The sequence below is a fragment of the Gavialis gangeticus genome, unplaced genomic scaffold (genome assembly GCF_001723915.1).
Source record: "Gavialis gangeticus isolate Ggan-Ray unplaced genomic scaffold, GavGan_comp1, whole genome shotgun sequence".
Classification (NCBI taxonomy): Eukaryota; Metazoa; Chordata; order Crocodylia; family Gavialidae; genus Gavialis; species Gavialis gangeticus.
In genome coordinates this window covers 80,473,792-80,498,643 of record NW_017729025.1, presented here as the reverse complement: position 1 = coordinate 80,498,643, position 24,852 = coordinate 80,473,792, and the positions used below count along the sequence as shown (strand labels likewise).

Below are 24,852 nucleotides of genomic sequence, written 5' to 3'. Positions count from 1 at the left end.
CCCCACTAGGGTGCTTATCACTTTATAGTGGAAGACCCATTTCATTACAGATATTATTTCCACTTGATATGTACTTAATACTTTACTTATTAGAGTGTTCCTGGAAGGTGGTACTGTCTTAATGAACTGCTCTTTTGCTCCTACTAGGAAGGAGGGAAGTCTTTGCAGAAGAATCCAGGGGATGTGGGTTTCACCATGACTGGACGGGAGCGCTCAGAATATGTACGGTGGAAGAAAGAGCGGGATCAGATTGACCTGGAACGACTAGCACGCCACAAGAATGCAAAGGGTGAATGGCGACGGGCGTGGGATGTAGAAAAGTCAGAGCACATGTAGGTCTTCCAAATCCCTGTGGTCCTTTACATGCTACAGGCCATATATGGACAATGCCAGGTTCTGGCAGTGGGACTTATATCCTGATGGGGCACTGTGACCTGGCAAGAAGTGGCATATCAAAACCTTGAGGTTGTACTCTATGGATTCTACAGGGGGCCAGAGAGCAGTACAGGGAGGTAGCCAGTAGCCCACTCTCTCTGTCACTAAAGAGAGGATGACCTCCCATTAATCCCACTTGGCTTTTCAATGTCACATCCATGGACTGGGCAGGAGAGGGCTGAAGCTATTCTGAAAGGGACAGTGTGGCAAATCTGTTTTGATATTTCAAATGTTTCTCTCCAATCCCTTACCTCCTTTTCATTTCTAAAAAAAGCCAACCCTACTACATTGTCCCTGTCTTGTAAAGTGAGCCCCATTTGGCATTACAGTATGCACGGTCTGTGCTGGGATCCGACAGGTCACTAAAACAGTGTACTGAACTCTTGGAGAACACTTGTTGTGTATCTTGCAGAGGTATGAGGTACATCCCTTCTTGATTTATACTTTTGTCTTGTCATCAACACTTGCCCACCTACAATGCACTGGGCAGGGGGCTTTTGAATAAGTTGTATTATGTGCAGATGAGTGAAGCATTTGTAAGAGTGGGCCATTACATGTTCTAGGCTGAGGATCTTGCTCATGAAGACTCATTTCACACACTTGTTTTCCAAAAGGGCTTTATATAGGACAGATATGTAAGATGGTCTTTTGGTTAAGAGATATGATTGATATCTGAGTGATCTGGCTTTACCAAGCAGTTCCTATTTGATCAGGGACCATCACTTAGAAACTGATTTTTAGAGATGCATTGACTTCAAGGGAAATTTCAGAGCACCACTAAAAATTATGGCTGACAATTTATCTCAGTTTCCCTGTCCTTAAAACAGAAATAACAATCCTTACTCACAGGAGTTTGGTGCAGTTTAATTTATTAATATTTGTGAAGTACTCTGAGATCTTCAAATGGTGTGTTATTAAAGTGAAAAAAGTAGCAGCTGGTTATTATTAGCAGGTAGAAAGTTGAAAGTTTCTGGGCTGATATCTTTTGCACTGAGAGAAAGATTTTGGCTAAAAGGGCCAACAGAGAAGTTTTGACAAGTTCTTTCTCTGTCTGCTACATTGAACACTTATTCCTATTCATGCTGAAGAAAGCCATATGATAAATTTTACAACCATAGTGATAAATGAATTAACCATATTTCTCTGACCATTTCCCATGCACTTTGCCCATACCTTCATTTCCTTGGGATTCCCCCTAGTCCCTGAGCAGCTATCAGTAGCTACCATTGTATCAAAATTATTGAGGTACCGAGATTCAATTGAAGACACATTTAGCATTTTTGTTGCATCTTAATCCTAAAATGGTTTGGAGGTCTCCTTTCTGCTCTAGGATCTCAATATATATCTTATTGTGGGGGATATTTTGTCACATGATTACAGTCTTAGTGACCTATTTGGCTATCAATTATGGAAGAGTATGTATCTAAGGATACCTGGCTGAAGACTTAAGCATAGGCTTTGCTTACTCCCAGGAGTGTTTTTTCTATCTGATGCTATCCTTTTTTTTACTTGCAGGTTTGAAGACAGCTTTGCTAAGGATGGGGAGCCAATCTTGGATAATCATAGCAATAAAAAAGGTCAGAAAAGGAGATATTGGGCTCTGTTTTTACACTAATTAAACCTGCTCATGTGGATCACTGGTTCGTGTAAGCTGTGAGACTCCCTTGGAGAGTCTGCTTTCCTTTGGAACTGTGCAGAAGTGGCTTTGAATGCATGGTGTGGATCTTGACACTGCAAAGGATTCACTGGATCTGAACTGTGCACATGAGTGGTAGTGCTCTCTGTTCCCCAGTATGGAGTGGGAGGAACAATAGCTCTGATTCAGTGTCTTGTCTCTGTATGATGACTAAGACCTGTTTGACTTCCAGAGGTCTTGTACTGCTTATTAACTTGTTTTCGTAGCATATGCTAGCTTCCTTATTAGAATAAATCTACCCTGGTTCCCATTTACAGGAGTGCATTGATGGAATGAGGCTTTTTTGCTAGGACAAATCACATGAAATCCATGATCTCTGTTGTGCTCTTGTTGTATAACCCTACTACCCACTGCCTTTCATGCATGCTTTGTCCTTTCAGGGGGAAGAAACTCTAAGAAATTCCAGCATCAGTCCTTTCCTTCTGATGGGAGAGGTGAGCAGAACCCCTGAATGACTCATTTACTCTCATTGAGACAAACTGCTGTCAGGGGTCTAAGACATCTTGATCAAAGCTGGAGATCTGTACTAGTGCCTAGAATACTGTCCTCTTCAAGAATAGGTTAGATTTACAGTTACAGCACAAACCTACCAGTTTTTGGTATCAAATTAAGGGTTGTTACATGTTAAATGTTAAGTTACATTTGCACAGGGACTACCCCTTTTCCCTACTCCTCAGACACTTTCAGAAGGATATGGGGGTGTGACAGTGGTAGCCAAGTGATTCTAAATGAACTGAAGGGACAGGTGACAGCATGAATGACTGGTCCGTCCCAAGACTGGGGGGGCACTATGGTGGTGAGCAGAGACGGCCCACAGACGCCGGCGTCGGTGTCAGCAGTGGCAAGCAGTGAGCGGGGACTGCCTGAAGACACTGGCAGCCACATTGGCAGCAAGTGGGGAGCAGGTGCAACCAGCGACCACCTGCAGAAGCCAGTGACAGCTTTGGCAGTGGCCAGTCTCCGGGGGGGAGGGGGGGCATGTGCCCGCCCTACTCATTGCCTATGGGTGACAGCTAGAGAGGGTCGATCAGGAGTATCAGTCAGGGAATATGTTAGGGTTGAGAGGTGGTGGGAAGAAAGGCTAGGGACAGACATTACACATAAACTGGTTTAAGTGATCAGAAACTGGTTTAAACCTGCAACAGAATAGATGTTCAGTGCACATAAACCAGTTTGAGAATGGCTGAAACCGGTTTGAGATGAAACTGTTTGAATGGAGTATCAGACTTAACTGATTTGGCTCAAACCAGTTTATGCAATGTTTGTCCCAGACCCCTTGCTGGTTTAAGATAAACCAGACACCCCCGGCATCCTGGCATGCTCCCTGGGCTGAGTAGGGCTCTCTGCTCTGCAACAGGGCTGGCCCCTCCCCTCTGCTCTGGCTGCAGCTCCAGAGACTGCGGGCTGCTTCCCCCCTCCCCTCCCTGCTGAGCAGGAATTCCCCCTTCCCCTCTGCCTTGCTGAGGAGGTGTCTGTGTATTAGCTAGCAGACCACAAGCTGGCTACCTCAGTGCTGAATCAACAGGCAGAATCAAGTAGCTCATAATGTCCCTCTGTTGTTTTCTTAATTGGGTGATAAACACTGTTATCAATTCCCTGCTGGACTAATCACACCATCCTGCGAGAGCCTGGCCATACCCCACTCAGCTCCATGCTGTGGAAGGAAGGGAGGACTGCTTTAGCACCCCCCAGCTTCTAGCCTGAGCCACTGCAGGCATGTGCCTGCATTTCTGGGATATCTGTTGTGTTACAAAATGGGTTTAGCCCTAGGCAGGTTAGACTAAGCTCCAAAGATGGAATCAATTCAGGCTCAGGCTTCTTGAATGCGTGTCCCTAGCCAAAAAGATGGTAAAGCTGCATTCTGGATCTGAGAACAGCATAGGAGAGATGATCAGTGCAAAATAATCCTAAACACCACTGGGCTTTGGCTTTTATATGTTTGTCCCCTGTACACCTGAGGAGAGAGAAGAAAGCTGCCAAGTAGAATGCTACTGGCTTTCTTCTATCTCTTATCACAATGCCAGATTCCATGGCTGTAGGAGGACAGGGCAATGACAGAACCAGTTTGCAGAGCAGATCCACAGCTGGATATACTGCCACCTAGCTCCTTGTGCATCCTGTTTTTCAGGTGGAGGACAACACAGTACAAACATAATTGAACCTGTTTCCAGAGGAGTGTCAGTTGTGAGCAGTAGAGCCAAAGGAAAGGATAGACTGACCGGCAGAGCTAGAAGGTAGGAGGAGCATAAACAGATTGCTGTGAAAGCCATGTCAGGTGCATCGCTGGAAGTCAAGCCAGACATTTCATTGCTTGCTCCATTTTGAAAACAGAGCTGGTACTGTCCCTGGGGAGTGCTTCACCAATCTAACTGTATCTTCATTGTCTATGACAGTGCTCAGCAGGGCATCTAGTCAAGGAACAGATCTCCTGACACCTCAGTAATATCGCCTGCTGAACTAGCTGCAGAATCTTCACTCATAGGTGTAAGGTGGGGCACAAATAACCAATGTATTAGACCTGGGAATCAAGGGGATCCTGCCAAACTGGGAGACATCTGTACACTCCCAAACTAGATCTGGCTGAGCATGTCCCAGACTGCTGTCTGGCTTTGCTGAGATTGTTTCTAGCGTAGCTGACAACTAGAATGACTGATACTTTACAGAGACCCTAGCCCTAAATCCTAAAGACTTAGCAGCCTTTAATAACAGATACATCTTGAAGCACATAGGCTCAATCTTGTGACTTGTGATCTTACTTTAGGGTCTTCTGTCCAGCACACCCTTCTGAGAGCTGGAACTCATAATCCAAGATTTATCCCAAGACTCCATTCCCAGCTCCTTAGACTCCCACCAGTGCTTAAACATGCACTTCTCAGAATCACACCAGTGATGTCAGCCTTCTGGTTCACACTCTAACTGTTTAGAAGGCACGTGACTGCCATAAGCAAACACAAATACAGAAAAGCTTTGCACAGTGTTTTTGATCAAATTATGGAAAATCACCTTCACTGGAGGTTTTCAGGTACTGCTCCAACCTCTGGATCTGCCTCTGGTTGGATATAGCATATCCAACATTTGTACATGGGTTTGGATGACAAGAACCTTGAGGTCTCTACCAGCTCTGTGGGTCTCTGATGATCATTCTACTAAAAGACAAAGTGCAAGAGTCAATAGAACTCCAGAAAAACAATAAACTCCCTTAACACAAGCCTTCCTTCTACCTCACCAGTTCTTGGAAGCCCAGGACTGTCTGTTTACATTTAGTAAGGTAGACATGCAGCTCAGGATTAGTGTTCTTTGACAATTTATTTCTTCCTGTAACTAAACCCAGGTCCTCCCCTGCTTTAAAAGCATGCTCAACTGCAGTTCCTCCAGCCAGAAAATCCCTCTGCACCTCTCTGAGTCTTTCCTTTTCAGATCTTTTAACTATCCATTGTCACCTCTGTCCCTTTGTCTTGTTGCTGGTAAATTTCCATTCACTTCCTTGCCCTCCTTCCTAGGACAGAAGGAAGAATTACCTTTCTCCAACTGAGATGAGCCAGTTGCCTCAAGGTGATTTTAGAGTCTGAGTTCTGTACTCACCCTTGTCCCTGGTTTTGCTGGGATGTGAACAGGGTGAATATGGAGAGACCGAGTCTGTTAGCAAGCCAGCAGTTCTCACAGGATATGTTAACCTGGTATGATGTAGTGCCTTGTATAGACAACCAAGGTATCTGAGATACTGAAAGCAGTACAGCCATGGGAGTATGGCACTCCACTGGACTAATTTACCCTGCTTCTCAGTGGGCATGTCTACATGAGACATTTACTTCAGAGCCGACTAATTAGCTCTGCAGTAAAATGTCACCATCCACATGGGCGGCGCTATTAGGATGGAGTAAACTAATTAACTCCATCATAGGATAGTACTGCTTGACACAAGTACTATCCTACGGTGGAGTTTGCTCCACCACAGTGCATGTATAGATGCTGATAGGGCTGGCTGGGACACAAGGGTGCTTCAGTGTGGGGGGCTGCCTGCCGGCTACCTTCATGCACCAGCCAACCCCTCCACAGCACGCTGAGCTGGGTCAGAGCAGCCCTGGGCTGGCAGGCTGACCCTCAAGACTCCTTGCTAGCCAGGGCTGCTCTGCCCTAGCTCAACATACTGCAGTCCTGGACGCACGTGCAAACACAGTGCCTGAAAGCAATAAACTCTGTCACAAACTACACTGTAGTTTATTCAGCTGCATTAATTGCATGTGTAGGTGTGCCCAGCGTGGGGCTAGATAAACCACATGGAGCACCTTGCTACATGGTCAAGCTGGCTTGTTCAGTGCTAGTGGTGGTATCTCTACATGGTGCTGGAATGTAGTGTGCATGCATGCTGAAGTGACATTTTTATAACAACAACCAGAATTCATAAACTGTACAGACAGATTCTGCTGATCATCCCAGAAATCCTGATCATGCTAGAGTATAGGAAAAGAGAATCCAGACATTTGTGTTTTATACTTGAATGATTTTGCGTAGCTTCCAAAATTAGAAGACTTCAAGACGCATTACAGCTTTCCAGTGTTACATTACCTACTGGCTTAATAACAATTCTAATCTTAAAACTTAAGCCATGCCATATGCCAGACACCAAAAGAACTTGAAGTTCATTGTATACCTCAAGCCTCTTAATTTACCAAAAACATAAACAAAATGTGACTCCGTATTAGATTCTTAAAATAATCAAGTCAATTCTGCAATAACCACACAGTTAAACAGATGCATAAAAAGACAAGTTTCTTATGCATATTTCTAATACGTTATAAAATAAATTACTCGGCTGAAGCGGTACCATGATGCTTGCTTTTTGTTTTTTGATATGTTCACTGAGGGTGATAGCATTGTTGAACTGAAGTTCAGTGAGTTAAGGTCCTAGTATGCAGTAGACATTAGGGATTTCGTAGACATTAGGGCTGGAAGGGACCTCGGAAGATCATCGAGTCCAGCCCCCTAGTTAGTTATCATATCACAGTAGTGATAGAGCTAGTGCACTGACATTGTGTCAAGTGTGGCTGCCATTTTAATGCAGTTTTTCCTTGCTTGTTGCTATTTGTGTTGTGAGGAAATGCACTTGAGTGACTTTATCTTGTAGTTTGTGCTGGAATGTATTTATAGCATAAAGAAAGGTGCTGTTATGTCTTATCAAATCCAATCAGCTAGTCACACCTCTTAATGAAATTGCAGTAACTTGAATTGGGTAAGAATAATATAAACAGCCCAGTATTTTGTATAAGCTACATTCAGTCCCATTTTGCTCCAATAGCAGCTCTTTCCAAGAGAAAAGATGCTGTCACTGAGCATGTTTTACACCTTGAAAGATATAATAGCTACAGTCCCCCACACTTCTGAATGCTCCATCTACCACAAAATCAGTCTGAATTCCCAGGTCTGAACAACCCCACACTTGAGTAAACATGGTTTTAGATCTGAAATTTGTGACTTAAGACATCGAGTAAAGGCTATCTACCAGGGATTATTTCTCTAACCAATTAAATATAACCATCTGTGAAGTAAAATACGTAAAATTGTTGAACAATAAGTGAGGAAGAAAACTCTATCCATCTAAGAGTGCTGGGAGAATTTAGGAAGGTAAAAGGTAAGTACTCATTTGGCAGGGACTTCCCTAATACCTCTAACTCAGTGGAAACTCAGGCCATAGTTAGACGTCATTTCTCCTGACCCCAGATTCAGCACCAACAAAATAAGTCCTGCCCACTTGGTCTCAACTTTAGGCTCATCGGACACTACAATTACTCAGAGCAGATGGCTCAGGTACAGCCCTGTGTGACTTGAAGTGGAGATGAATGTCCCACACATTCCCAGCACCACTCTCAAGCTCTCCCAAGACCGAGGGCCTGAGCATGTCTTGGGGACAGGCACACAGGCCTGCTCCAGGCTACCTACTCTACCTAGCTGCTGGATGCTGATGTGCCTGTGGTGGTGGAATGGGGAGGGATTATTTTGTCGGTAAGACCTAATGTCAGGAGGGAAACTATTAGGCCTGTGCAATACGGCAAGTATTCAGTTTGGATTTGACCAATTCGGAGGGACTGATTCAATTCAGTGATTCGAATCACTATCCCGATTTGACTTGGACCCAGAGACTCATCCATAGACTAAACAGGCAGCAGTCCTCAAGGAGGCCGGACACAGCTGCCTCCAGCTCCTGCCACTGTACCCTGCCAGCCCGGGAGGGCATGGGAGCAGGCGTTTGCCCCCGGATCCAGGCAGGTCGGGCTGGGCCAGGCTGTGCTCTGGATGGGTGGTGGAAGGCACTGGGAGCAGGGGCTCTGCCCTCCCACCACTTGTCCAGCTGTGGGGGGTGGGCATGGGATACAGGCGCAGCAGTGCTGGGAGCAGGGACTATGCCCTGCTGCCAGTTGCCCAGCCGGAGCAGGGGTGTTAGAACAATTGTCTTTTATCTAATACTACAGTTCATCAAACTAGCCACCTGGAGTGCAGCCCTGGCTCCACCTGCCCCATGGAGCACGGCCCAGCCCAGGCCACCCCACGCAGGTCCAGGGGCACACACCGGTTCCCATGCCATTCCAGACTGGTGGCGTGCAGGAGTGTGCAGTGGCGGGAGTCCCCCTCCCTGAGTCCTGTGCCCCCCCACCCTGGCTGGGCAGCTTGCCCCTGCCCCAGCCCCAATCCCTCCCTCACTGTGGGGACGTTGATCTGCCTACCCCCATGCCCCTTCCCTCCCCGCTTCGACCACCACAACAGACTTACCAGCTGGAGGCAGCTGTGTCCAGCATCCTTGAGGACTGCTGCCTGTTTAGTCTATGGCCAAATCTCCGAATCGCCTCCAAATCTCTCCAAATCAATTTAGGGGTTTCCGATTTGATTAGGAGCTTTTACTGGGTCTCCCGATTTGAGTTGGATTTGGAGATTTGGCCACCGAATCAGGCCAAATCTCCTCCAAATTGAATTGGCTACCGAAGCTTTGCACAGCCCTAGAGACTATAGATATGCAAGAAGTTTCATGCCTTTAAACCACCACAAGTGGTCTGGCCCTCACATCTCAACTGAAAGATTACCATCACATCTGAAAGATAGTTACAACACAGTGGGCACATCTACACAAGACATTTACTGTGGAGTAGACTTATTAGCTCTGCAGTAAACATTTCTGTGTCTATACATGCAGTGTGGAGCTGTCGGCTAGCCCCACACTGGAGCACCCTCATGTTTCAACCAGTGCCTCTGCAGCACTCTGAGCTTCTTGGAGCAGCCCCAGGCTGGCAGACTGATGCTTCAGGTGCCCCACAAGCCAGGGCTGCTCTGACCCAGCTCACTGTGCTGCAGTCCCAGGCACCCAGGATCAATAAATTCTGGAGCAATAAGTGCCAGAGTTTATTGCATCACATTATTATGCACATGTAGAGGCATCTAGTGTCTCCTGACATTGTACCGGTGTTGGTTTAGCTCTGACGTAGAGAAAAAGCTACCACCTCCAGTATTGCCCTCACTGCTGCCACCAGCACTTGAGCAGTTAAGTATCACTGCTCAGAGCTCTAAGCCAAACAGAAGAATTCAGTTTCCAAGACTCACTTTATAATGTACTATGATTTGTTCCTATAAAATAACATACTTATGATCCCCCCTCTGGAGAGATTTCTGGACAACTTGTTGTTCCAAGAACAGACTGTGTCTTACTGAGGTAGATGCACATAAATCCCCCAAGGGCAGTTACCGTAGGAAACTTGAATGGAACATACACATTGTGTTTTCCATGTCTGTGCTACACTGGGAACAGGAGCTGAACCATTACAACGATCATTTTCTTCCTTTCAGCCTCCTTCTCAATTGGGCCTGCTAGTTTTCATGACTGGACTTTTTAGGTTGTTTTGGAAGAGAGGAAGATCAGGGTGTTCAGCTCAACTCAACCCAACCCAAGCAGTTCTTGCCAACCCAAGCAGTAGTTGCGAGTCCTCTTTCACCTAGGACTCCCATCCTGTTCTCTAGAACAGTGCCTGCTGATAAGTGCGGAGAAAGGACTGAGTTGGGTCCTTGCTTCAGAAACACCTTGTCTTGGGATATCTTCCTTGAGGACTTGTATAGAAGACCTCTGACAACTACTTTGATCTGAATGGTTGGCTGGGAAAGCTCAGCTGCGGGTGCATTCTGCATCTGGAAAGACTAATTCCGCTTGAGTAAAATACTGTTTTGTGACTGGGGGCTGCAGTGTTTTTGCTCCAAGGGACAGAATAGCTTAACAAAGAAACTCAGATGTCAGGAAGGGTGGTTTATTTTGGTCAAACCTTGATTTTCACATCTTTAGTAATACATTTCTTTTCCATTATGGAGAAAGGACATTTCTCCAGGTCATTCTGGGAGAGTCAGATGTAATCAAAAGGAAGGGATCCACAAAGTAAAGCTGTCAGCAAGTGCGCTACGTGCCATGAGCCAGCTGCTCTGATTCTGCTCCAAACCCCTTCTGTGCTCAGTCCCTGCTCCCAGTCAATCAGGTATGAGGAGCCAGATGAGAAGGAATGATGATATTAGAAAAACCTAATAGCATTATAAGACTTATCTCTTCCCTATGTTTAATCTTTAATAAAGTCTTATCCTGGTTGGTGCTGATGTATTCCTGGTCTATAGATATGTATAAATTAGGCTCTGTATTGTTGGCTTCAGGCGCAATTATCATTAACATGGGATAAGCTAAAAATCAGTCACAATTCTTGAGCTGTTTACTGGAATGAACAGAAAGAGTTTGTTTGTTTCCCTTTTTAGGCAGGGCAGTCTGACGACAGCAAGTTACGCTGTGCTCCACGCTCTGTGCTGAATGGCTGGCAAACAGGAATGGCTAAATAGGAGCAGACTAAAGGGCCATTTAGTCCAGTGTTTTCTCTGGCAGTGGCCAGACCCAGATGTCTAATTGCTCTACAGAGGGTAACTTTGAGTTAATTTGCCCCTCATGTTCAGTCTCCTCCTCATTACTAATACTTGGAAATTGGTTTAAGATGTAAAGCCTGAAGCTTGAAATTCAAGGTGGTGGTTAGTATTAAAAAAAAAGCCTTAAGGAGGTCCTGGACCTTTTCATTCCAAAGCAACTTCTTCCCCATGCTACACTATCACAGCTGCCTTAAACAGGACTGCTTCAGCTATCTGTCATGCTGGTGGAGCTCAGCACAATAGCAGTGCTTCTCATGTCAGGGCCTCATCTCTGATATCTCATTCTGGAGCACATAAGCCTGAAGCTGGTCAGCTGAGACTGAGATGTTTAACTTCTCTTTGTTGAGGCTCCTTGCCAAAAGCAAGCCTTGGAATCTCCTCAAGCTGTAGTTGCTTTTTTGCCTTTTCTGTTTCTCTAAAGCTGTGATTCTCAACCAGGTGGCAAGGTATACTGAGTGCCTTGAGATCCTTTTAAGGGCCGTGTGCAGTACTGCACAATATCAGCACTGTCAGATGCGCAAACACCTACGTGATTCACAAGACAGGCCCAGAAATTTCAAATAGGAATCCATGGTGTCAAAAGCATTCTGATCTACTGGGCTCCTTTGAGTTCTTTGCAATAGAAGAATTGCTTTACTGTGTTTCCACAATCAAAGAAAAAAATGAGTGTGAATGTTCAGAGCTGATATTTTCTGAAGAATTCCTGGAGTCTAAAAAGGGGTGCCTTGAGTAATAAGCTTGAGAACCACTTCTCTAAAGGAAACTAGGTTCATTGTTGCTGAGAGTGTGCTCTATGTTTTGGGAACGTGATTTTTGACAGTACCACTCTTAGCAACATAGGGTGGATCCCCACATGCAGGGGTGTGTGCTTGTAGAAGCACAAACAGCAGTGGCACAAATTTGTGCTGCTACTTTGTGCCCCATCACATGCACGTGTGCTTCAGTGCACAGCAAATTGTCCCAGGTAGAGGTAAGGGGGCCTGGGGCCAGCACCTGTGGAGGTCTCAGCAGTATTACCTGGTGTTCTGGTGCAGCAGGGGTGCAGATCTGGCATCACAGGGCCTGGCCAGCAGCCAGAGCGTTGCTCTGGGTGCTAGCCCTGCATTTGTTGTGGTGTATGCTATTGACATGTGGTCTGCACCACTTTTTTCCCAAGAGTATATTTTTTTGCTACTAGGATTTTCTGGTAGCATATTTTGCCACCATGCTGCAAATTTGCAGTGCAGCACACATTTTCACATTCCCCACATGCGGTTTGTGGTGCCACAAAGTGGTTTGTGGCACCACAAACCACACGCCCCTGCACATGGGGATTGGCCCATAGAGTTCTATCCCAGTGAGTCACTCCTTATACCTAGCTATAATGTTGTATTTACTCTACTGGAGATCCACAAAGATGGGATATATCAGGGGCCAAACAGACTTCATGACCTGGACATCTGCTGTGATGTATACCTGAATGTGCTTTTTTAAAAATCAGCTGCTGATGCTTTGATCTTAAGGCACTGCTGTTTTGTGTCATGCCAAATGCTGGCTGGTTGGTATGTAATGCCTGAGCACTGCTGGGCTTTTCTTTTTCTGCAGCCAGGTTCTTCTGAGCGCTGGAAAGCACAGCCTGTCATTCCTTATGTTAGGCTCGAATCAGCCTGCCTGTTTTCATGGCCTCTGCTCAAATAGTGGCAGAGCCAAAACTAGGGGATTTTTTTTGGAAAGATTTTAAAGCAAAAAAATCTTTTCTGTGGTGACAGTATTCCCTGTAAGACTTTCATCGTGCCTTGAACACTCCCCCTTTCTTCTGGAGGGTGTTTCTGCCTCAGGAGCCAGCCAACTAGTTTATTCAGCAATGCTTTTAAAAGCCTTTGATAAGGGTTATGTTTAAAGCCTATGCTTCAGAGATGTTGTTTGGCCCATCTTAGCCTCTAACAGCTTGTTCCTTCTCCTGCAGCAGTTTGAGAAGGTGTATATTGTTCAATGCATTTTTCTGACTCAAGTGCAGGGGGTTATGGCATTCTAGCATGTTTTAGAGAGAATAAAAGCATCTGTGGCTGCCATGGTTACACCAAGCTGTTCTTCAGGTCCATATGAGACACTGAGATCCTATGTGACATTGTCCTCTTAAATGTGTCACTTTATCATTTTTTCTCCTTTTTCTCATCTTTACCACTCCAATGCAACTGATTTTTTTTCATGTTCATCTAGTTACTCCAGGGAATTTGGACCCCTCGCCTCATTCACCAGCTGCTTGGAAGGGGAAATATGGTTAATTTTGAGATAATATATGGAAAAGCTAGGGGGAGCATGTGGAATTGACACAAATTCCCTTCTTTTCATCAGCAGGACTGGGAGTATTACAGAAGATGTGGGCACAACACACTGACCTGTTGAAATGTAACCACATCCCCCTCACTGGCCTCAAATAATTGCACTGGCTTTGCATTCATTTCAGGATCAATTCAGAACTACTGTCTCTGTTTTCTCCCTCCACCCTCTCTCACTGACCTTGTTTAATTACAGTGTCCCCTTCCCTGTCCTCAGGCTCTCTATTGATCCAGTAGTGGCCTGTTCTCTGGTTTCCAACCAGTCTCTCGGTGCAAAAGTCTCTGTGTTGTTTCTGCTCTGGTGACAGCCAACTGTGCTTGTACCTGTTCACCTAATTTCAAAATCCAGTTAAAATGCCATTTTACCCTCTGCTATACATCTCCATTTAATGTTTTGCTGTTGTTATCATAATTTGCCACTGTGTGTCTGGGTCATGATCTACCTTCAGTTAAGTGCAAGCATCTCCAGAGAAACCAGTAGGGTTGCCTGAGTGCCAGGAGCAGTAGAATGAGGCCTTGTAATTAACTTATTCTATAAGGTACCGGGGACTACTTAAGAAATACAACTAACAATATGAAAAACTTGATGTAACACTCTGAATATTTAAAATGCTATACAAATAGCATCAATCTGCATAAATAAACCCTAAGCAGAGATACAACTGAGTCAGAAGATGCGTCAGCCCTGTTTTATAGATGTGGAAACAGAGGCAGTGACATTAACAACCACATTTTCAAAAAAAAAAGAAAAAAAAAGAAGCAACTTCTAGTTTTTGTTGGCTATCTTTGGACACCTGAAGCCTGACTGTCCAAGGTGCTGAGGGTCTTCAGCATATCTGAAAATCCACCTTTGGGTTCTATATTTTGACTGCCAAAACTGTGATTTATGTGAGGCTTCATAGTACATGAGTGGCAGAACTAGGCATAGTGGACCTCAGACTTTGAAGTCCTTGAGCTGTGCTCCAAGTACTGTATAGTTCTAATTTACAGTGAAGTGTTTAAAGGATGGGTGTATCTCTGTAATTAAAATCAGATGCATCTTGGTTTCCCAATTAATCCCATTAGGGTTTGATTCAAGACCATTTAAACACTAACTCAGTGCTTAAAAGTGCATTTGCCACATTGCCCTCAGTATACTGTGACATTTAGTGTCAGTGACATCCACAGGGGGACACTGACTCCATAGCTGCCAAGCAGCAGTTCTGCTCCCACATTAGGAATATTCTACTAATTTTGTGACAAGTGGTCATCATATCTGTTGAATGGAACCTAGTACATGAGAGAAGTACAGTTAATGAATTCTTCCATCCAGCAATGTCACATAGCAGTTACACATTTTCTTTGTCACTTTTTTTACTGTTTTCATCACCCTAAAAGGGAATTTAAGTAACATGTTAGGTGTGACCCTGAATCTTTTTGCATTAAGGCTACTGTACACTGCTCTAGCACTATACAGGAGTCTTTAAATGGGTATAAATATAATTAGCTCCCACTTTAAGGTCCCTTCAGGCTGACAAACTGGCGCAGAGTGGATTTTGTATAACTGCATGATGGAGCCCCTAAGCATACTTTATTCACACAGAAATTCCAGTGGTATACATGGCACACTATACCTGTAGGCCTGCACCCAAAATATATTTTTGGGTTGCATATTCTGGCTTAAATTTATCAAAGAGAGAACAAGCTGCTAAGTGGTGCACTGAACTTCAGAGTTGTACTGAAGAAGAATTCAGGCCAGCATGCATTTTCCTTCTCACTTAGCTCAATGGGCAAGGGCCTGTTTTCCTACTGAAATTTGAAAATAAATAAGCAAGTGTTTCCTGGAATAATTACCAAATGTCTACAGTTATCCAGAACCAAGGCTCTATAACTGCCAAGCAGTATTGCTGTCTATCAGAAAATTTCAGAAAAATCAAGGTGAACAAGGCCTGATAGTGCCTCTAATGAATCCCTAATCAAACAAGGTTCTATATATTGCCTCTGACATATGCTCCAGCACTTCATCTAGTATAGCTCAAGATGACTAAGTAGTGGGGCATGCCCTTTTGTGACAAAACCCTAGGGCAGGGGTGCTCAACCTCTGTCCTGTGGACCATGCATTCGGATTGGGGCCACTCTACCCCAGCCACCCCCATCCCCCGCATGTCTAGATCAGGGCTGCTCCACCCAACCCACCCAACTCTCCATGTGTCTAGATCAGGATTGGGCTGCACACCCCCTACATGGAGCCCCCCATGCTGGCCCCACATGCAGAATTGTGCCTACTTGGCACTGCCTATCCGGCCTATGGGGCACAAAGTTTGAGCACGCTGCTCCAAGGTGTTGGGGTACTCTGAAAGATACACCCTAGGCTTGTGTAAGCGTATTAGTCCCCCGTCTGCTAAATGGGTATGCACAGGTTATTAATTTGCCCAGAAATCACAATTTACCACAGGCATTTCACTAAAGTAACAGAAAAAAAAAAGGGTTTATTACAAGGAAGAACAAATAGTATAAAAAAGGAAAGGTGATCAAATGCTTTGACAACAGACTATGATAAAACAAAACTGGCCCTATGTCCAGACTACCAGCTAAACATCATAAAGATTCCTGCAAAATATCTCCCAGGGTCAACCTCCCCTCAGTCACAGCTAGCTCCCTCAACCAGGGACCTCCGTTCCCCCTCTCCTTGCAGGGTGCCCCCTCTCTTGCCACCCCCTAATGATCACAGCTTCTAGAACATTTCACAGGCCTGTCCCTGTGGTTCTGGGATACTTTGCTTTATAAATGCAGAGCGACACTTCATTCCACGGTATTTGTTATCTATTTTCCAATTGTGGAGACTAGGAAATGTCCTGTATTCATCAGCATATTGTCTAAGTCACTGTTATCCCTGAGTAACTGGGCTCTTCACCTTTTCCTCCATATATGGAGTTGCAGGCAGAGTTCTGGTACACTTGGGCCTTATCAGTGTTAGTAAAGCAAAGTCCAGATTATGACAGTCATCCGAATAAGCAGCTGGGATGTATTAATAGCCTAGTGACAAAATCTGTACTGGGAATTGGATTTTATAGGTTCTTTAGATTAGAATTTTAATAACCGACTCGGGGACGTGTCTGCATGAGACACCACGTCACCATAGTGACGAGGTACAGCGACATAGCATTGGCAGCCATGAACCATAATGCCAACGCTACTGTGCTGTAGCAATGAGCTACAGCACAGTAGCTTGTCCTACTGCACAGGAGGTCAGAAACAACCTGTGTGCCTCTGGGACTGAGCAGTAACAGTGATTACTGTGCAACCATTTAGTACTTTCGAAAGTACTAAATGACTAAAGTACTGAAGTAACTGCACAGTTGGCGACATGTGTAGATATGCTCAGTAAGATTTAGTGGCTTCAGACCAGGTTCTCCTGTCAAGGTAAGTGCTTTAAAGGTGCCATCAATATACAACCAAAAGGTGGAATAAATCAGGTGTACCTGAACACATTTAGAAGATAAGTTGATACAAGAGTCAGTGATTGCAGAAGACATGATTTTTTTTGAAGTCTCACCATTCAGCATTACTTTATCAAGATGTGTTTGTGCAGAAGTTTGTACTAAAGCCAATCTGCATCCCTGCTACATGTTGAGTCGTACTTTCCTTTAATACAGATAGTTCTTTTGAAGGAGATGAAACAGTTTGGTTGAGACAGAGATTGAATTACGTAATGTACGTGTGTGTGTGTGCGCGTATGTGGATGGGTGTGGGTAGGTGGGCATTTGAATGAGATGGAGTTGGAGTCCTAGTCTCAGTCCTGTTTTCTTCATGTTTCATGTATGGAGACTTTATTTCCATCAGAGACTGGGTTGTATCAGGATTGTGCAGTGCTTCTTAGGAGGACTAGGAAGGTACCTTGAGATTTATCAAGTAGGTGGGACTGGCTGGGTAGTAGGTAGGAATACTGTGGCAGGCAAACCATGCTCTCTAATCAGTGCAATATATCCCGGGACCTACCTTAGATCTACATCCCAACACCAGTACAGCAAGAAGTGTTGGGGCAGGGTGAGATAGCATCGGTACAAAGTGTAGGAGGCTTCTGTGAAGGAAGGAGTGGAATGTCCCCCTTCTCATGCCAAAAACAACTCCTCAGTATGGGAGCAGTGTGGTTGAGAAGCTGACTGTTCATGCATCACGTGCTCTGTGTGGGAGCAGGAAATATCAGAATCAGAGAGCATCAAGTACAGTAATTAATCTAGGCCCACCTCTACCTTTTCCTTGAAAGCAAGTTGTTTTGTGAATTACTTTTCTCCTGAGCCTGTTCTATCAATTATAAATATTTTAACGCCCCAGAGATATTCTAGAACTTATCATGGACTGACTCGGGAGAGGTGACTTTGATCCCTATAGAACAGGGCTAGGCAATGTTTTTTGGCCAGAGTGCCAAAAAACCCACAATGTCTACCTTGGAAGGTGCCGGAGTGCCGACGTGCCAGAGCCTGGAGCAGCTGTTTGCAGCCTCCTAGCTGCAGCTGGCCCAGGGAGTCCAGTCTGCTTGCAGCAGGGCTTGCAGCCTCCCAGCCACCTGCTGGGAGCAGCCTGGGCTTTATGGCTGACAGCAGTGTCTTAGAGCCTGGGCTGGTGGTGGTGTGCTGAGGAAAATGGCCTTGCGCCACTATGGGAGGTGCCAGCAGGTGACTTCTGGAACTAGAAATGATAGAGCCAGAATAGAGCTCTCCTGCTTTTGGTTCAGGAGGTTCAACAATTCAGTTCAATGATTTAGACATCAGCCCATATAAAGTTGGCTTGGGCAACTCTGCAAAGCACTGCCTATATTGGTGCTAGGCAGTGCAGTGCAGAGTCATCTTGACCAACGCTGCACCTCTCAGTCAATATCATTAGCCTGGCCACTGTACTATACAAAAGCAACTACTGTCTAGGAATATCATGCACAGATCTTTACAACTTCTCACCAAAACACTGCCTATCAACATAGGAATATTTGGGGGCAGGGACTTGGTCAACCCAGCCATCCACTTGTCCTATATCTACTATGTGACCCATTCACAGCACCTCCATGGACTAGGTGAGAACTACTGCTGTAGAACAGACATTGAGAAGGAAGAATGTTATGGACATGTGCTGTGGCATTGCATTTAGTAAATTAATCTACTAAATGTGTAAGCAGTCTTTGCAGTTGCTCTGTCTTTCTGTCCTGGAAAGCAGGGTCACTTCAGTCTCCAGTCTTTGTCTCTCATGCCCCAGTCAAGAGTGTTTTGCAGTGTTTTGTATCACACAGTAGTTACCCATTCTGACATTAAACGGATGGCACTGACAAGATCTGTAGGGGTTCCTGCCTATGACTTGGGCAGAGAGGGTTGCTTTGTCATCTGAAGAGCTGACAGCCCAAGTTCTGTGTTTTATTTTCACAGATGGGATGCAAAGGAAGGTGAGGACATGCCATTTCAAAAGGATGACCCTGATAGCCAGGTGGGTTTACAGAAAGTCTGTTTGACTCGTGCAGGCAAGCCTGATTACATACATGCTGGCTCAGGTAGGCTGGAGTCTCAAGACAAGGGAGCTGGAATGTTCATCTGCCTCAGTCGCTGACCCACTTTTTTAAACTAGGGAAGTCCTTTAACTTCTCTGTGTTTCCATTTCCCTTTTGAAAGTTAAAATTCTATTTGCAATAATACTTGAAAATTAAGATCAACCTAAGGAAGCCTTTGGGAATCTTTACAAGGTAAGTACTATATTGTTATTTTTAAAAAACAAACTCAATGAGCCGTTCACATTTCTCATTCCAGGGCCTCACAAACACTGAAAACCTGAAATGTGAAGCTCCAGCTGGTGAGGAGGAGATGGAACTTAATTGCCCAGCGGATCCAGAAGAGGATGGGCAGCCATCAAGCTCCCAAGACCATGGTGTCTTTTCATCACAGGGCCAGAAAGGTGAGAAGATTTTGTCTGCACAGGAGAATCAGAGGGAGAAACAGAAAGCAGCCATGTGTCTAGAAGGGGAGGTGTCTGTGTCTGGCATGGGTGACTCTGAGCCAGAGTCCAAGCTAAGCAAGCAAGGAATTGTAGAAGATAATGTTAAGAAGCCAAACACCACTGACACCTCTCAGCAAAACAAGTGCATAAGCAGCAGTACTTCAGAAAGCAGTACTACAAGCACTGGGCAAGCTGTTGGGCATAGCAGTAAGGAGAACATGTCATCACCCCAGGGAGACAGCATGGAAAAAAATTTACCATCAGAGAAAGAATTGATCAAAGACTCCGCAGAATGCTTCAGCGGGAAGCCCAAAGAGGCAGCAGGTAGCAGATGCAATGGGGATAAAGGACTGTTGCTGAGAAGAAGAATGGAGGAGATGACTCAAAACACCCGCAATGAAGGACAAAAAATCACAAAGAAAGGAGGTGAGGCTGCTGCATGTGCTGAACTTAAAGCAGAGTCTGCCTCCCCAAAAAAAGATGCCTCAGACAAAACTGGTGTATCTGAACAGAATGGAGCAAAAATACAGAGCAGAAAAGGCGACCAGCCGGAGAAGTGCAATTATAAGAACAACAGAGAAACTGAGAATTAAAAAGAATGCACCAGACTGCATGTGATTGAAGGTGAGTGCACAGCCCCTAATCTACTTTCCAAGATATTTTAGTGATCCTACATCTGCTTAATTGAATACCATCATGGCATGGGTCCACAACTCAATTTTTGGGGTCAGCAGGGTAATTATTTATTAAAAGTGCTCATGCCCAAGTTTCTCCAGGGTTCCAAATTACATAAATTGGCTGTGAAAATCTAAGTCTGCTCAGCACAGTTTCCTGTCCTCTGGAATGAATGGATAAACCAGAAACTAAAGAAGTTTTTCTTATTGGTGACATGTATCACTCTCCAATTCAGGGGCTCAGACTTTGAAACTGGTCACTTGCTTTTGACTTTATAGTGAACATAGTTAAAATAATTAGTGTCCTATTGGCTCCATTTAAAAAATACCTTTATTTGTATTATACGTCCTTCATGAGAGCAACGATCTGGACATCAGGCCAGAGAATCATGAAGAAGGCATGTGGTTCTCTCCCCAGTGTATGAAATGCAAACAAACACATTATGTAATTATTTGTTTAGCAGCATTAATGGATATAACACTATGGCTATAAAGGAAAACAAGACATAGATAAAGGAGAAATGTCATGATTAAATGGCAAAGCTCTAGCCGTTATTGAAGCCTGACACATGTCTCCCAAAAAATGGAAATCTAGCACCAGAAGATAATAGAAAGGAGTATATATTATGGCAGGTAAAAATGTAGTGAGAGAGACATTAAGGAGAAGGGCTCAGAGAGAACATGAAGCATGAATAGCTGAAGGCGTAAACGCAAATAATAAGAAACTCTGTATAGAAGAAACAGGATGACTATGAGAGATTCACTTCATCTCCATGTCTACCAGGAAGCTAAGAAAACAGTCTAGTGGATAAGGACAATACAGGAAAACTGAATTATTTCTTTGTTCGTTGTGGAAATTCCTGGACAGATACTTATCCTAGACATGGTACTGGTACTGTTGTACAAATAGATTGGAGGATAGCAAGTGTTTTTAAAAAACAGTAAGAGTGATCCTAGGAGTTATGCATTAATTGAAACTGAAACATATGGCCTGCACAGATGAACAGTTAGACCACTTTAAAGAGGGAAGGGCTTGCCACTTGTGTATGTCAGCCAGTCCATTGTAACGGTTTGTCTTTTCTCTTCTGTCCTATAGTAAGTGAAGCTAGCTTGTGGTAACTTAACCCTGTCCAGTGGATTCATCTGACCTATAGTAAATCTCCCTCCCCTGTTAAATGACAAGCATCTGTCAACACCCTGACTGAAATAAAACAGATTTTTGAAATAACATTTAAAATAAACTTATAAAACGCCTAAGTATATGTGACATGAGGGAAACAAATTGTTAAAGAACATTGTACCTTTCTGATCTACAAAAACTCTCTAAGCGTGACAACAAAATATTGGAGAAAGGAGTACTAACATACTTTGTTCAGACTTTCAAAATGTCATTAAAAAAGTTCTTCACAAGACACTGTTACAAATATTAAATTACCCTTGGGTGAGAGAAAGGACAGTCATATATTAGACATTTGTTAAAGGAAAACAGTGACTAAGAATAGTCAGCTATTTTTTGGGCAAAAGGTAGTAATAGTATGTCCAAAGCTTCCATACTGGAACCCTCTTTGTGATAAGCATTTAAACACATACTTAACCCCATCCTATTCTACAAGGTATTTAAATACATGCTTAATTTAAAGCATGTGTTTAAGTCTGAGTGGGCACGTCTACACAAGACATTAACTGTGCAGTAACATAGTAAGCATTTGCATCTGCACATGTGCATGCTTACTATGCAGTAAACTTCACTAATCACAAGTAAATTTGCTACCTGCAAATGAAAGTAGCAAATTTACTTTTGATTAATAATAACACAGTAGTGGTCAGGTAGAAGCCTGACCAGGAGCAAATCTACTCCTGGACAGCTGCCCACCGGGGGGTAGGAGATTGCTCCCTGTTCCCGGGAGCTGCCTGCTACCAGATCAGGCTTCATCACCAGAGCGTGGGCAGGGACTATATCCCCCTGCCCTGGCAGCAAGGAGCTCCAAGCCCCCTGTTCTGCCATAGTGATCAGGGAGCAGGGGGCTGGGAGACCCTTATCTCCCAGCACCAGCTCCACAGCCAACCTGTTCCCCACCCAGCTCCACACTTGCAAAGCTGAGTGGGGAACAAGCTTCCAAGCTTTTTCCCCACCCAGCTCCGTGCTTGTGAAGCTGAGTGAGGAAGAAGCTCCTCAGCTTGTCCTTCACCCAGCTCTGCACTCACGAGGCTGAGCAGGGAATAGGATCCCCAAGGTTATCAAGGCATGGGCTTGGAAAGAGCTACAGGGTTGGGGTAGCTTTCAGCCCCCTGCCCCAATATGCCAGTGGGGCAGCTAGCAGCAAGTTAGCTGCTAGCTGTCCCACCAGCAGATCAGTACAGGGGGCTGGGACCTGCCCCTCCCCTGCATCTCTTTCCAAGTCCCCTGGAGCTGATCAGGGATCCAGGGCCAGGAGCTCCCTGCTGTGTGGGCAGGGGAACATTGTCCCCACCCCAGCAGCAGGCAGCCCTCAGGGACAGGGTGTAATGTCCCAGCCTCTGCCAGGAGACAGCTGTAGATGCCTGCCCAGGAGCATTTACTCATGAGTAGTTTACTTGCAAGTAAACTGATCCTGGATTGAATGCATGTGTAGACGTGCCCAGTGATTTAAGAGGACTTAAGCTAGTTTTTAAAGTTAAACACATACTTGCTTTGCTAACCCAAAGTGATGTAGGTTAGTCATGATCAAGAAAAGGTTGTAAGGAACTTCAGAATGGCATAACAGAGGTAGGGAACAGGGCAGATGACATGCAGCGTTGATATATGCAATATAATGCATGTTCACAGTAACACTTTGAACTACTCATTGCTATATTCTAAATAAACTCAGTCAAACTACTCAGGAAAATGATCCAGGGGTCACTGAGAGGATCTCAACAACAATCTCTTTTCAATAGGGTCAGAATAGCAAGCAAAATATTTGGACAATAAAGGTCAATACAAAATAATCCAAAAAAATCATAGTTATGATACAAATCTGGGACCTGTTAAAGTCACTTCCTCTGCTAACTAGAGTCGGATGACAAATATAGAAACATAACTTGTCATTAAACAAAATGTATAAATCCCATTAATAGGGCAATTCGAATAATAGGCTTGGATATGCAAAAGAGAGATATCAGGTGTCAGATTTCTGTGTCTTTGCTTCCCATCCTGGCTTGCCATCACTACCACTGTAACTTTGATATCTGTGAGACAAGGACATGGCCTTACATAACTGCTTAAATTAGGTCAATCAATTTGTTTAATGAATTATTGGAGTGTCTCAGCATGCAGTTTTCCCCTATCCGTGGGTGCCTCCACTGAGGACTGTTCATTTCACTTGAAGCAATTGGCTAATGTGTGAGTCGGACATTGCATATTTTTTCATAGAATCAAAAAAACTCAAACTGAGAAATCGATAAAGTGTTAGTAGGTTTTTTATTTGTCCTGTAGAGCTAAGTACAGACAACTGGGGGCATTAGGGGAGCTTAAATTGATTCAAAATGGCTGCCTTATGGCAGTAAGTAAGGATGAGGAGACTAGCGGGGGAGGGAGGGATTGGGGCTCCAGCAGGCTGGAGGGGATCAGGGATCCCCCAGGGAATGAGGGAATGGGGGGGCAGGTGTGACCTGTAGGTTGCGGGGGGGGGGCAGGCATGACCTGCGTGGATGGGGGGGGTCCCCCAGCAAACCTACACCCCCATCCCTCCTGCTCCTCCCTGCACCAGAACTTACTTTCTTGGCTCCGGCAGCAACAAACCCTGATAAAAGTGGCTGCACCCAGAGGAACTTGTGGGATGGGGATTGAAAGCGCTGGCTGGTCGGGTGCCCAGGGGGTGGTGGGTGCAAAACTAGACCAGTACAGGGGATGTGAAAAGAGCAGCTGCAGGGCTAAGGCCAGCATCTGGGTTTTCCCATCCTGGGGTTGCACAGGGGAAGTGAACAGAAGTTCCATGCACCTGTTTAACCTGAATCAAATGAATCTGATACTGCATAGATTGAGGTTTATCTTAAACCAGGTTCTGTGGTTTTTAGACTGGTTTGTGTGCATGGAACTTCTGTACAGTTACAGGTTTAGACTGATTGCGAGCCACTGAAACTGGGTCTGTAAATGTAAGGTCGGCACTAGGATGAGCTAAGTTTAAATTGGACGGCCATTTTGAACCTGATTTAACCGAATAATTTAAACACTCATTAACCCTTTAACACAACATTTTAAGCAGTAATTATCAATCTATGCTTAGATATCTCACTGCCTTTTACTACAATATCATACAGATAAGCAGAGAAACAAGTATGGTTTGTGAGTTTAATGATAAGTGAAAATACGTAGATCATGCTATTTGCATACAGGTGAAGAAGCTGTACAATTTAGCTGTGCTGTTTCTGTAGAGTGGATTGAATGTTTGACTGTAGAACTGAAAGACCAAGTGCAGGTATGTGTCTAAGCAGTGTTCAGAAGAGCAGAGGTAAAGATGCGGGGTTGTGCTTTAACTCATGTTTTAAGGCACAGTGGGATGAAAACTGCAGGGGTGATGGCCCTGCTGAGGCCACAAAGCCTGCCAAGTTTCAAGGAGATAAGTGCAAGGGTTTAGGGAAAACTGCACCTCAAGCTGCAGACAAGCAACACTTGTGACATTGGTGACACTGTGTGTATTAAGGTGCAGCAGAGTGAAAGCTGCAGGCCTGCTAGCCCCTGCTGTGGCCATGAAGCCTGCCAGCTGTCAAGGAGACTGGTGCAGGGGGGTTCTGGGGCCCTGCACTTCTGGCTGCTGACAGGCAAAACTCATGACATGGGTGCTTGTGCAGCTGTGTCTGTCTTTGGGGGGGGGGGGGGGGG

General features: G+C 44.8%; 1 protein-coding gene across 2 annotated transcripts in view; it reads left to right on the top strand.

Moving 5' to 3' along the window:
• The window catches only part of CUNH15orf52 (chromosome unknown C15orf52 homolog), a 131,604-nt gene that overhangs the window by 97,594 nt on the left and 9,158 nt on the right, over nt 1-24,852 (top strand). For both annotated transcript variants that reach the window (XM_019518999.1, XM_019518998.1), the window contains 6 exons: nt 148-332; nt 1,951-2,012; nt 2,512-2,565; nt 4,260-4,365; nt 18,777-18,834; nt 19,152-19,962. In XM_019518999.1, the coding sequence (XP_019374544.1) occupies nt 148-332; nt 1,951-2,012; nt 2,512-2,565; nt 4,260-4,365; nt 18,777-18,834; nt 19,152-19,931 (1,245 nt within the window). In that variant the 3' untranslated portion in view covers nt 19,932-19,962. The remainder of the gene's footprint in view (nt 1-147; nt 333-1,950; nt 2,013-2,511; nt 2,566-4,259; nt 4,366-18,776; nt 18,835-19,151; nt 19,963-24,852) is intronic.